Source organism: Gouania willdenowi, chromosome 3 (assembly GCF_900634775.1).
Source record: "Gouania willdenowi chromosome 3, fGouWil2.1, whole genome shotgun sequence".
Lineage (NCBI taxonomy): Eukaryota > Metazoa > Chordata > Actinopteri > Blenniiformes > Gobiesocidae > Gouania > Gouania willdenowi.
The window spans coordinates 7,269,648-7,283,524 of record NC_041046.1 but is presented as its reverse complement, the minus strand read 5'-3'; the positions used below and the strand labels follow the sequence as shown (position 1 = coordinate 7,283,524).

Genomic DNA, 13,877 nt, shown 5'->3' with positions numbered 1-13,877 from the left:
CAATATGCTCAAAGATGATTATGGATTTTTGACCAAATTATGTTAAAAAAAAACTTACACACTGCAGCTTTAAGTGAGTAAAAAATACTATTAGTGAGTTTAATAAAAAGCAATACAAATTGTATAGCGCATTCCATACAATGGAATTCAATGTGCTTTACATGATCAAAAAGTGCAAGAGAAAACATTCAACATCTTAAAAATCAATAAGAACATTAAAATCATCAACAAACACATTACATCAACAACATCATGACCAAAAAAATCTCTCTCAATCATACGCAGTAGAGAAAAAGAGTGCCTTTAACTTTGATTTAAAAATGTTCACATTGGAAGATGACTTCAGCTCTGCTGGTAGTTTGTCCCACTTCTTTGCAGCATAACAACTAAACTACTACTCCTAGTGGATGACTGGTAGAATTTGACCAATACACAAGGAGAAGAAAAAGTAAAGCTGCATTGTCCATATCATCTACTATATATGTGAACACATGCAGACACTAATGTAATTCTATCCCCTCACAATACAAGCTATTATAGTAGATCTTGACCTTTTTCTTAGAAATCCATTGTGTCCTGTAGAGGCTAATGTGTCTTTAACTGGGATCTGGTATTGACTGAAATAAATCCGACAGCAGGATCAGTCTGAGGTACTGTGAAAGAAATAACAGACTGGGGGAAATTAAACCCACTGGGGCCATTAGAGGGGTGGGAGCACAGGTTAACAGTGTGCAGGCAAACAACCTGAAAATAGCAACATCCCAGCAGGCTTTGAGAGCATAAATGGGACCAAACTAAAGGGGAACATGGGGGAAATCTCATATAAGAGAAGTAATTGTTATGGAAATCTTCGAGCATATAATATATGTCTGATTAAATAAATTCAAAATAGACCAAACTATATTTTGTGGATTTTATGGAAAATGGGTACAGATGAAAAGGTCTTGTGGGGGGAAAATGAAAAAGTGGCAACACAGTCACAGCAAATATTCCTTATAGGCTGGAAAAGACAAAATGATCAAAAGGGCTGTTATTGGCTAATCACACTGAAGAGGGGAAGGGAATACGTTTTTTCCAGCTCAGGACACTTTGTTATGAGATTATCTGTGTTCTGACACTAAGAGGGAATCTTTGTGGGAACAAGAGAACTTGTCTGAGAGAGAGACATAACACTAGGGAAACGGTGCTTTGACATGTAGGAAGGGAGAAATATATAAATACTGTATAAGTATCTATATTGACATCCTATAAGCTCAGAATTATAATGTGCATATAATTCTACCATTATATAATGATGATGTGCTGTAGTTATTGAAAACAAATCAGAATGACATCAGCAGTTTTAAAGGAAAACTGCAGCACACTAATTGTGCAGAGTGCTATAGCAGCTGTGCAGAGAAACAAAACTAGAGTGGTGAGAAACTCAAATGCAAGAAAGAGATCATATCTAGTGTCAAAAATAAACATGCCATGAAAATTGATTTAAAAAATGAATAAAAACTGCAAGGATATCTAATATTGAATCTGTTTGGGAAGTTCATAAAAAATGACACTTTTAGCAACAACACAGATATCAGACAAGATAAGGGACTGTTGATTTATTTTTGTGTACAACTGTGCTCTCTAGTGGATCAAAGTAATATCACAACATAGCGTCGATAAATCTATCTTGTTTGTATTGATTGTATTAATCCCTCTTTAGTGACTACACAAGCAGTCCATTAAAGTTCTTCATCACATGTGTATGAGCTGAAATATTATTCTTCAAACATATTTTTACCATACTCTTGAAATTCAATATCTATCGTTTAACCATGATTAGAATCATTGATGTGTTGTGATACCTAACCTGAACACTGACAGAGAGGGACATTACATTTTCACTCGATACATACTTGAATTAATATTGTTATTGTTGTTACTAGTACAGTGTCCGACTGAAGTATGTATTCATGTGGGAGTTAAAGTCAAGTGTGTGTTTGAAGGTTGGATATACTGGACAAAGAGCAGTCCCACCACCTGATCAGATCAGTACAGAAGGGGGGGGCTGAAAACCGAAAGGTGGGCGATGACGTCATGCATAGTATGAGAAAACGTATGCTATGTTTTATCTAAGCCACAAAGAAACGTGATAAGAAACAAGTTACAATAACACACTGCCACAAGTAAATAGACCTGCTTTACTAACACAATGTTCATTCGAACCCGACCATTAAGAAACAGATGAAAACCTGATTAACTGCACGAGCCAATCAGAAGCAAGAAACAAGCCAGGTATCTCAGAGCAACATAAAAACAGACTCCACAGATCAGACGCCGCTGATCAAACATGTGATGTCCAACAGCGTATAATTAATAACCACATTGGTAACAAACACAAACAGTAGTAACAATACAGATGGTAAATTAACCAGCTCTTACCTTCAGTAGAGTTACAGTCTCCTCTTTCCCGAGGAGTGGAACCTCCTTAACAGCCTCACCTTCCATTCATTTTTGAATTTCCGACTGAGGTCGTTCTCAAACGCCAGCTGGATGAGATGGGCTTTCCGTCTACGCAACATGGTGAATATATTCTTAGCAGTTGATGCACCGAATGTTAGTGCGTGTTTGAACGCAGTCATCACCGCTGACATGGCACTGAATACCAAGTACTCCTTAGCAACAAGTTGACTCAAAGTCACTTTCTCTTTGCCCTGGCCTGTGCACCTGTTTTTCTGAAACTACCATGCAACTGTGCCTCAACCATTTCTGTGTTTGTTAAATCTAGTAGTAGTTTCACTTTGTTGGCATCCAGGAAATTCTCACTGACGGGGTCCAAAGTGTCCAAAGCTGCCAAGTATTTCCCATTACGCTGGCGGAAACACGCAGCCATTTCACTTGAAGAGTCTTGAAGAGTCCTGGTGGCCTGCCGCTGTCGTTTTGGAGGAGCAGTACCACAGTTTCAGAAATTCTGCATCTGATTGAAGATGAGCTATGCAAGAGGATGCACTTTGAATGAGCCGGACTGCGGTGATTAGATCTGTTTCTTTGGCTTGCAGGATCCGATTGGCTGGGTCCATCAGCCCCAATACTTTGTGCATCACACAGGTGAGAAATGTGAAACTCCGTTCTGTGATGACCTTGTGAACTCCAACAGCTTCATTTCTCACATCAGCACTTGCTCCTGTGGTTCCGATTTGTTTCAGGAAGTCCACCAGTGCGGTGTGTGACTTCAGCACCACAGACACCGTGTCAAGGTGTCCAGTCCATCGCTGCTCTAACAGCCTTTTAAGCTTTTGTCCTTTGTACTGTGCTGCTACAGTGGGCTTTTTCAGGAATTTATGGTAATTTAAAGTAATTGCACACAAAAAATCTGTTACGGCACTCCTCTGTTTAACTTATTTTGAATAAGCTTCTGCATGCCATAACACTGACTAAGAAGACCAGCATTTGACAGTTCATTGAGCACAACATTAGTGAGTGACTGGGAATCGCACTTGTCTGATGTCTGCATTCATAATAGCCTCTCTTGCACTTTAAAGTCCTTGTCCACATAACACACAACTATAGATACATTTTCACTGCCTCTCAGGTCTTTAGTTCCATCCACCTTGAGTGTAAACCATGACTCCCCAACATATTTAACAATTTGCTCTGTTACGATCGTGCTCATCAGTTCAATGATGTGACTTTGAATATCATGTGATGTGTAATCAAACAGTGAGAGGAACAGTCCACTGCCTGTTTCATTTCTGCTATTGACTGAATCTACGTCACCCCACAGTGGCAGTTCCTTTGAGACAAGAAATTCAATTATGTCTAAAATTGCAGACACATACAGGCGGTTTCGCGCAAGCTGATCAGAGTTAACCATTGTTGAAATGTCACTGCTTGTGTTGCATCGCATTTCCTTCTCTTTCCAGCAAGCCATGCATGCGTGGTGCTCTTTGCTGTTACTATACCTGCTAAATCCCTTTGCCTTATCATTAGCATGCTTCCAATTAGTATTCCCAGCTCTTGTGAAAACGGAGTCACTCCCTCTAAATTTACAGCATGAAAAACAAAAGGCAGCGTCTGCTTGCTGCGAATATTCAAGCCAGTCTGTCTCATTGTACCAATTAGCCGAAAACGACCGTTTACAGTCATTGTTATGCTGTTGTTTCTTTGGAAACTGCTTGAGACAAACTTGGCTTGTCAACTCCGAGATCCTCCGGTAAACTACCAGACTGCTGCTGCGAGTGCGATGGAGGGGTCTCCTCTCCAGGTGAACCTGGCTCAGAGACTATAGGTGCCAGCGCATTCTCCTCCCTGTGCCACTAAATGCGTTGCTCCTTCTCCGAATTTGGCCTCGGCAGGTGCTCCTCGGCTTCTCCGGTGTCACGGGCTGAGTTTACCTCATACTGAGATCGTTTACGAGCATGCGCACTACCAGAAAAGGAATTTTTGCTAATTCCGCTGTGATTTTTGCTACTTCCGTCGTGCTGAGTGAGTGACAATCTCAGTCAACAACCTGAGTAAAGTAATAAGTGTCTCATGCAGCATTCTCAATACAAATAGGAATCATTTATTTTCCAAAAAAAAAACATTATTATAATATAAATTGCAATAAATAACAGTTAACCTAATGTAACTTTACAATAATAAGCTGTTGTATTTATACAAAGCTGAGCTGGCCAACTATAGACCAGTGAGTATCCTACCTGTAAAATCTAAGGTAGTCAAGAAAGTAGTGGTCATGCAACTGATGGATGATTTGAATTATGGAAAGCACCCCCTAAATCCGCTTCAGTTCGAATTTAGAAAACACAGTTCGACGGAAACGGCACTTTGTTATTTTGTTGAACAACTCAAAGCCATGTTAGATAGGGGGGGGGGGGGGGGGGTATATTTTTAGACCTGAAAAGAGCATTTGACACGGTAAACCATGACATCCTGTTCGCTCACAATATATCTGACGAGACAATACAATGGTTTAAATCATAATTAGAGAATAGGAAGCACTTACAAGAATTAAGAGCACTATATTATTTTTTAGACAGCTCAGTTGGGGTGCCACAAGGCTCCATTTTGGGCCCTCTCTTGTTCAGTATTCATATAAATGATCGTCCAGCTTTTTGTCCTGAAGTTCAAATACAAATGTATGCCGAAGATGCCGTGATATGTCAATGCAAAATCAAGTCAGAAAGCAGCAACTGTGCTCCAGGGATGCCAGGATTAGCAGTGTTTTAAGCTATAAATTGTGGCTGTAGCTGCAGAATTAAAGCTTTAACAGCAGTTTTCCTAAAAGTTCATGAGCAGCAGCTGCCTGTCACACTCTAGCAGACCTAATCAAGCACTCTAAGGCTTGCAAAAGAAGTCTAATTTGCAGAAAATCTTAGGTTACATTAAAAGTAAGAGTTAGCACTAAATTAGATATAATCATTGTCACTAACCAGCAGAACATTTTGATCTTTGAATGGTGCAAATCGGTTAAGATTTGCATGCAGCATGACAAACAGGGTCAATTAAAAGATGCATATAAATTTAATTTCTCAGAGTGCAACCAAAATTGTGTCACTGAGATATAGCAGTTTTATAGCATGAAACCTAATATTACATTAAAAGAAAAAGTGTTAGCATTTTAAAAATTAGATAGCAACATTGTCACTAAGCAGTGGAACATTTTGATAATTCAATAGAAGATAGCGGTGAAGAATTGGTGAGTAATAGCAAGTTAAACTATGATTGGAAAAATAAGAAAGAATTTAGAACTTAAAAGCGGTGCTTTGCATTCCCACAATTAAATGTCTTATTATTACTATGAAAATCAGCTTTTATCAAGCGCACTCGATATAAAGTGTACCATTGTGTTTTCTTACCTTCATTCCTAGTGGCTGAACATCACCACATTCTTTGACAGAACAATCGTCTTGTCTTCCCAGAGTTTGGTAAACATGCTCTTCTTCCCTGTTCTTTCCACGTTCCCCCTCCTGTAAGCTGTCCTCCAGCTCATCCTCTGATAGGTTGGGGGAGGACAGGCGTGGCCGGCTGGCTAAATCATCTTCTGACCATCTGCCTCTGTCACAAATGCAACAGGTTAAATGTATTTCAGAAATGCATTAAGTAAAACAACGATTGGAGATCAATGAAAATGATCTTCACAGGATGGTAATGTGAGGCTTTGGTTCTGGAAAAACCTATATTGCTGTCAGATGTTTCTTTGGTCACAGTCGCCGATTCTTTTTTGAAGAAGCTCCAACAGATGTCTACATCTTAACGTGATTATCCGGAGGATGAAAAGAGAGAGAGAAAATTTAAAAGCGAAAGTCTTGATGTCGTTCCCTAAACAGCTCCACTTCCTCCCGCTGCCTCTGCCAATCTACCAGAAGCCACGCCTCTACTTTTGTGCGCGCATAGCGGAACATAATAAGGTTGCATTGGGTCGCATTGATATAGGTCTATGGATCATCGTTATTCTTTTGGTGATGGACATTTCTGTGGTAAGAGCCAAAATCATATTCACCTGTTTGCTGTTGTGACGCGGGGCCTTGTCTCCGTGCACAGTTTACGCATGTGCATTCACTTTGATTGACAGTCTCTGCTACAGAAAGTCGAAGCCTATTGGCTGGGCGATCGCGGTACGAATTGCAATTTGTAAAGGGGTCTATAGGACAAAGGCAGGACTTCTATACATTGACGTATATTTATTTATTTATTCAGTTTATTTCCGACATGGTTGCATTCACAGAAGTTTTGTTATTTCTTTTTTGTTTTTGTTTTGTACATGTCGAAAAAGGAGACGAGAGAAGCAGTTTGCTTATCTAGGTCCCGTCCCCTGTTTAAAACACAGAAAATTTACGTCAAAGCTTGTCTCTCTGGTCAAACAGTCTTTGGTTCTTCTGAGCACAATTACAATTTATTTATTTTATTTTTTTTTTACGTAGGATTCATTCTCATCTGTAGTCAGTGTTTTTTATTCCTCCTCCTCTCCATCGTTGTTCGTGTCATCCTTCTTCCCTGCAGATTTCATTCCCAGCCGTTGTTTGCTTGTTTTGTCTCTGCATCAAGGCTATTCCAGCTGGAGATAGCTCTATTGACAGTGCTGTATTTTCCAATGTTCGATTTAACCCTTTCTTGTATAAACACATTACTATGTCTTAGTTCATAAGCAGTTTGTTTGTATATGAAACGTTTTTGTAGTTGATATGGGAGTGTTTTAAGAGATGCCCTAAATGCTAGAATTTGTGTGTTATAGTGTATTATTTCTTGCAGTTTTAGGTATTTGGCCTTTTCAAATAGTTCATTTGTGTGTGCGTTGTGTGGTGCTTTATATAGAATTATAATTGATTTTTTTTTTTTAAGTTTAAATAAAGGTTCAAGATACGTTTTGTAGGTGTTTCCCCAGATTTCTGAGCAGTAATTTAAATGTGACCCAACAAGGGAAGAATAGATTGTCTTAAGTGATTTGGTATGTAGTATTTGTTGTAATTTCCATAGGATGTAGCTGCTTTTGGCAACTTTGTTTTTAACTACTTGTATGTGCTTTTTCCAGGTCAGTTTCTCATCTATCCACACTCCTAGTGCTCTATATTCTTTTACTTCTTCAATTATTAGGGCTAGTTTATTTACATTGAGCCATGTTTGGATTTTTGATAGATCCTCATTCGTAGTTTCTATTAGAGTTTTAATGTCTTTACCTGAGCATAGGATGGTTGTACAAATTTATATCCTTTTATCGTAAAGTTCATACCTTTCTGTTCATTTAAGCAAGTTTCTGACAGTGCTATTATTTCAAACTTGTATAAGGTTGTAATATAATCCTTAATGTGTTCAAAATTTGCATACATACTACGACAATTGAAATGAATAAGTGACAGACCTTTTTCACTCTTGGTTTCCACATTGAATTCATATATGAATGTTCACTGGACGTAGACCACAGTAAAAGACTAGTGAGGCATTTTTTCACATTTCAACAGAAAAATACATTAACACAGATTTCTCAGAAACTCTGGATATGAGCTTTAAGGTAAGTGTCACTAAACAGATACATTTATCGACCTGGGTGACTAATTTTGATCGATTTGTCGTTAAAGAAAATTTTATATATAGAGTATATGAACTACTGTGGAAGTGCGTGTGGAAAAAAAACTATTTGTAAAAACTCCCTGAGGTTCTCCGACACTGGCCTTTTAATAATCCCCAAAGTCAGGACACACACACACACACACGGTGAGGCGTCGTTCCAGTTTTACGGCGCCCGTCTGTAGAACAGTCTGCCGGAGAACCTCAGGGCTTAAGAAAGACCCACCTTTTCAAATGAGCTTTTAACTAATTATTTATTCATTTTAGGATTGTTACCTTTTATGCTTTTATAGTTTTAGGATCGTTATCTTTTATGTTGTTTTTATAGTTTTTCGGATGTTCTTTTATGTTGTTTTTATAGTTTTTCGGATTGTTCTTTTATGTTGTTTTTATAGTTTTTCGGATTGTTCTTTTATGTTGTTTTTATAGTTTTTTGGATTGTTCTTTTATGTTGTTTTTATAGGTTTATGTGTTATTATAACTATCCCAGTGTTTCCTCAGAGGGAACCCTCTGCACTGGGGGCTGTGATGGCTGCAGTGCTGCTGTCTGTCTCGTGGCCCTCATTGATGGTACATGGTTTTTGCTATTTTGCTGTGCTGGGGGCTCTGTCTCAGCGCCCTGTGGCCACGGTCTGTGTCCTGCTCCTGGTGCAGACGGCTTCTTATCTAGATCCTCTGTACCCAGTCATGAGCCCTTGTCTTTATTTTAACCTGTGTGTCTGTGTGCGGTGGCCAGGGTTTGTACGGGGTAAGTGTTCTGTTTGTTGTCTTTATGAGAGCACTCTGAGCTGCATTTTATTGTAGGGTTTCCTGTGGATCAGTTGTGTGAGGTATTTTTTACTCTATAAATAACATTTGATTGATTGATTGATTGATTAATAGTATAAATCTCAGACAACATTATATATTTATAATGATGCACTAACGTGAGACTGCACGTTATTATCGAAAACTGATGTTTCCCACTTCATTTTTAGTTTTTTGTTTTTTTGTTTTCGTGCAATAAAAACACAAAATTAATTCAAAGGAAGATTCCTTAAAGGTCAAACACATGATCATATGACAGATATATCCCTACATGAAGCAAATTCTACTTTATTATTGATTTCTTTGACAGTCCCATAACAATCTGTAAAAAAAACCAACTAAATAATGAGTCAATAAATGACTGCAGAGCGGTGAAGTTAATAGGTCTAATATGAATCCTGTCAGTCCATTTTAAACAGAGCTTAGAGCAGTGTGTCCCTTTGTACTGTGTGCAGATAACAGATGCTAACGATACGCAATGGACTCATTTCAAATCAATGCCATCCAAAAATCAGCAAAGCCTTCCATCAGAATACACTTTGAGTGCAGAAATGGCAACATGACAACGCATTTTTACTAGATATTTATGTAGATGATGTTTCAACAACTGGTCTTCTGGCTTCACAAACAAAGCTATTATTTTAAAGGATGAACAAACAATTTTAGACAAAGGTTTTCAGCAGCAATTCATTGCTACCAATTCCTTATAATTTTGCATATCAAACACATTTTAATATCTCTCAAAGCCAACCCACGTCAATATAAAACGCAGTTAGTAAATTATGATATTCAGTCGACCGATGAGACAAAAAATGAACTTTTGGAAGTTCAGCGGCTCGTTACATCTGGAGTAAACGTTCGGATGAACTACGTCCGGGCCCGCGGAATGGCTCCGCGGGCGCCTCGTAGCACATACGGAGTAATGGGCCCCATTTCTATATTGGTATGTATCAATGATTCGGTACCACCAACTGTCACAATATTTACCTCACAAATGTATGAGAAAACAACTTTATTGGAAATTGCTAAAAAAAAAAATGGGGCCCCTCAGGCCCCTAATAGAATTGTGCGAGGCATAATTGTAATCTACGTTGAATTACCTTTGAAACAATATATCACACGACTATGTTACCATAAATTTGGAAATTACAGGAAATGGGGGGCCCCATTTCAAAAACAGGGCTCTGAGCTTCTCATCGTATTCATTCATAAAGTATTCATACCAAACTGCATTCAAATCTAACTGGAACTAACAGAGGACTAGTCATTTTTTTAAAAAATGGGCCCCCGGGTGCTGTAATTTGCCCCATTTATATATTGGTATTTGCCAATGATTCGGTACCACCAACCGTTGTAATATTTGACTCACAAATAAATGATAAATCATCTTTCATTCTTTTTTTTCTTTTGGGGCCCCAACTCGAAAATCGGGCCCAAGCGTTGATGCGTACACATCCATAGATTATACCGACCAAATTTCAGTCTGATTTGTTCAAAAATAACAGAGGAGTAGTGATTTTAACTAGGGTACACAACAGAACAAGAACAAAGTGCAGTAAGACAGTATTCATGAACAAGAACACCATACCAACAGTCAAGCATGGTGGTGGCAGTGTGATTATGTGGGGCTGCTTCACTGCTTGAGGATCTGGACAACATGCTGTGATTGATAAAACAAAGAATTCCACTAGACAATCCTGAAAGGTGAACATGCGTTCCATCAGTTTGTGCTGTTGGGTTTTGCAGCAGGACAAAAAACAAAACATAGCAGCAAATCCACCTCTGAATGGCTCAAATAAAACCAAATACATGTTTTAGAGTGACCAGGTCCAAGTCCAGCATCATATCCAATCAAGATGCTATAATGTGACCATAAACACGCAGTTCATGCTCAAAAACCCTCAAATGTATCTGAGTGAAATCATTCTGGAAAGCAGAGTGGGCCAATATTCCTTTCAAAGGCTTGTCATCACACAAGCTTGATTTCTGTTATTGCTGCAAATTACAGCAATTACTTTTTCACATCAGGCTGGATTGGATTGGATTTTTTCCCCCCGTTAATGAATTAAATCATCATTTAGGAAATGCATTTTATATCGTCTTGGGTTTTCTTTGTCAAATATTAAAAATGGTTTGATATGCAAAATAATCAGGAATAAGGAAGAGGGACATCACCTTTCCAAGGCACTGTACAGTAAATTGAAGCCATGATTAAAATGAACTTGTATGAGCACTGTTTGTATCCTGTAATATGATTATGTGAGTATTGTGACTACCTGCTGTAAAGTCCAGTGCTGAGTTTGGGTCCAGATATGAAGGATTCTGATTGGTCACTGACAGAGTAAGCCCTGGGCCTGGTGGGGGGGAGCGCCCATGTCTGTCCAGTGAGTGAGGACGACAGAATAGCTGCTGCTAAGGCAGATCTGAGGATGGAGAGAAAACACTGATGAACAAATACTGCTTAATCCGTGTATCATTCGTTCATTTTTCATTATGTAACAAAAACATGAAAAAACAAAAAAAAAACACTTTCCAAAACCAAAATGAAAAAATGAAAAATGCCTTGTTTTTCAAATTCAAGTTCTTTTGCTTCGGTACAGAAAACGAAAAATGGAAAACGAACAACTTTATTTGTTTTCTCCATTACCGATGAACAAATGATACAAGATTCTGCTTTGTTGTGTGTTAAAGTAAATGTATTACCCAGGTAGTGATAGATGGATGGATGGATGGATGGATGGATGGATGGGTAGATGGATGGATGGATGGATGGATGGATGGATGGTTGGATGGATGGATGGATGGATGGGTAGATGGGTAGATGGATGGATGGATGGATAGATGGATGGGTAGATGCATTATCATTATCAAATCTTTGATGACAATAATAACAATTACATCGTCGTTGAGAACATAGATTGTTTGTACATTGATTTAAATAAATGAAAACTTTTGCATTGCTTGTGTTCATCCCATTCCACAGGCTTTTTTCTTGTGTTTTTTCCCACAGTTTGACACCACACACAGACATGCAAACACTTTTTGTTGTTCTGATAGTTTTGATTTTTTAATTTTTAGTTCCTCCGTACCCCCAGGGGTACGTAAATGGTCATGAGGGTACGTGAATACAAAATAAAAATTAGAAACTATAATATAAATTGAATATAAAGCCTCAATGCATTGCCACAAACTACACATGAATACTCATGTTACAGACTATTATTCTTTTTTATTATTATACATTATTCCTCAGCAGGAAATGTAAAATTCAGAGACAAATTTCACTTGAGGGCTACGCTGTATATGACATTACATCAGTGGTTCCAACCTTTTTTGGGTCGTGACCCCGTTTTAATATCACAAATTTTGGGCGTCTCCAAAAACATTTTTTTTCTTTATAGAATTAACTTTTGATCATGTTGCCAGGATTAGTGCTCAAAGTGACAAAGTGGGCCAGCTCACATATTTTTATATGCCATGTTATTCTAACTAGACTTATATTTGAGAAAGTGAAAGTATAGAACTGTGTCAACTGTGGTCCCCCTGGACCACAGTTGACACAGTTTTTTATTTGAAAATGTTAAGCAAAGAAATGTGAAAGGCTTGACTTGAGCTGGAGGTGACAGCCCAGGCAGGCACTGACACTCAGAGGGTTGTGGATGAAGCACATGAGGAGACGACGTACCTGGGCCTCTCAGGTGAGGGGTTTGGGCTGCGGGGAGGGGGTGTACGAGGTACTGCTGCCTTAGGAGCAATGGAAGCTGCAGGGATCAAACCATGAGCTATGTGCTTCTACACAACACACAGTGGAAGATCACACACACACACACACACACACACACACACACTATTAAAACACATGGTATTTACATGGTTTATCGGAAGCAACACAGAATCAGGAAGGAAACACAAACATTAAGGATAAACACAGAAACAGGTTAGGCTCATTCTGTGTTTAAAGATGATAATATGCTTTAGAAAGTCGACTCAGAGTGTGATTTGTCATTTTTAGGTTATTAGAGAATTGTGTGGACTGACGAGGGAAGGTTGGTGGGGTCATTAATTATGGATTTATTAAGTATCTGAAATCTTCTTACTGCTCCTTTCCAATCTTGGAAATGTTTCATTTGGACTGTGATATTATTTGCTGTATAATAATCTATGTTGGTTTGCGTTTTCATGAAAGGAACAAATAGATAAATAAAGACTAATCAATCTCTTAAGAAAATGAGGAAACATGTTTTTTTATGCTGCAGTGCATTCATGTATTCTTCTCTTTTCAATATTCTGATTAAAATGATCAGTTCAGGGCAATTCAATATAAAAATATAGAGCTAAGTAATAAAAAGTAATGAAGTTGAATTTAGGCACCACTGACTTACACTGCTAAAATAGCTAATAAGGCTACTAAAGGTTAGCATTGTGTCTGCAATTTAGCTAACAATCATAAATAAAATATGGAACAGAAGCAAAGAAATACATGAAAAACATCCAGTGTTATCACTTTAACTGATGAAGTAAATTACAAGCATTTAAGAAGTTCCTCCTTCAGTATTATTATTATTATTATTACTATTGTTAATAATAGTATTGGCATAATTAACTGACTTGGAATTTGGAAAACTAGTCATTTTACATTTGAATTAATTTTACTACAAATAATTAAACTATTAATTTTTTCATCTCAGAAAAACAATTAAATGTGATTTGAGCTATTAGTTAAAGTTACACACTCACCTTGTGAGTATTTGATAAAGTTATCAAATACACACAATAAATGTGTTGTAAAAAGTCTGTTTTTAGGATAAATATTAAATGTCAGACTCACAAAGTTCTTGTCTTTCTCTCTCCTGAAGCTGAATTTAAACATTGTAGAAAATGTAGAAAAACGCGTCACGAACGAACAAAGTTAACTCAGTAGTTTAGTTAAAGTCACCCCGTTGCAGCATTTCATTAAAACGCTTTAGCGACTACATTAAAATCATGATTAAAAACGCATTAAATCTTCCATTGTTTGCCTCTAGCTA

The 13,877-nt window shown here is 37.9% G+C and overlaps 1 protein-coding gene across 2 annotated transcripts in view; it reads right to left on the bottom strand.

Moving 5' to 3' along the window:
- The window catches only part of cep89 (centrosomal protein 89), a 124,630-nt gene extending 110,753 nt beyond the window's left edge, over positions 1 to 13,877 (bottom strand). Inside the window, exons 1-4 of one of the 2 annotated variants that reach the window (XM_028477268.1) lie at positions 13,679 to 13,877; positions 12,536 to 12,642; positions 11,127 to 11,273; positions 5,838 to 6,036 (exon numbers count right to left, since the gene is read on the bottom strand). In XM_028477268.1, the coding sequence (XP_028333069.1) occupies positions 5,838 to 6,036; positions 11,127 to 11,273; positions 12,536 to 12,642; positions 13,679 to 13,720 (495 nt within the window). In that variant the 5' untranslated portion in view covers positions 13,721 to 13,877. Of the gene's footprint in view, positions 1 to 2,421; positions 2,524 to 5,837; positions 6,037 to 11,126; positions 11,274 to 12,535; positions 12,643 to 13,678 lie in introns of those variants that run through there. The other variant, XM_028477269.1, reaches the window with a different exon arrangement.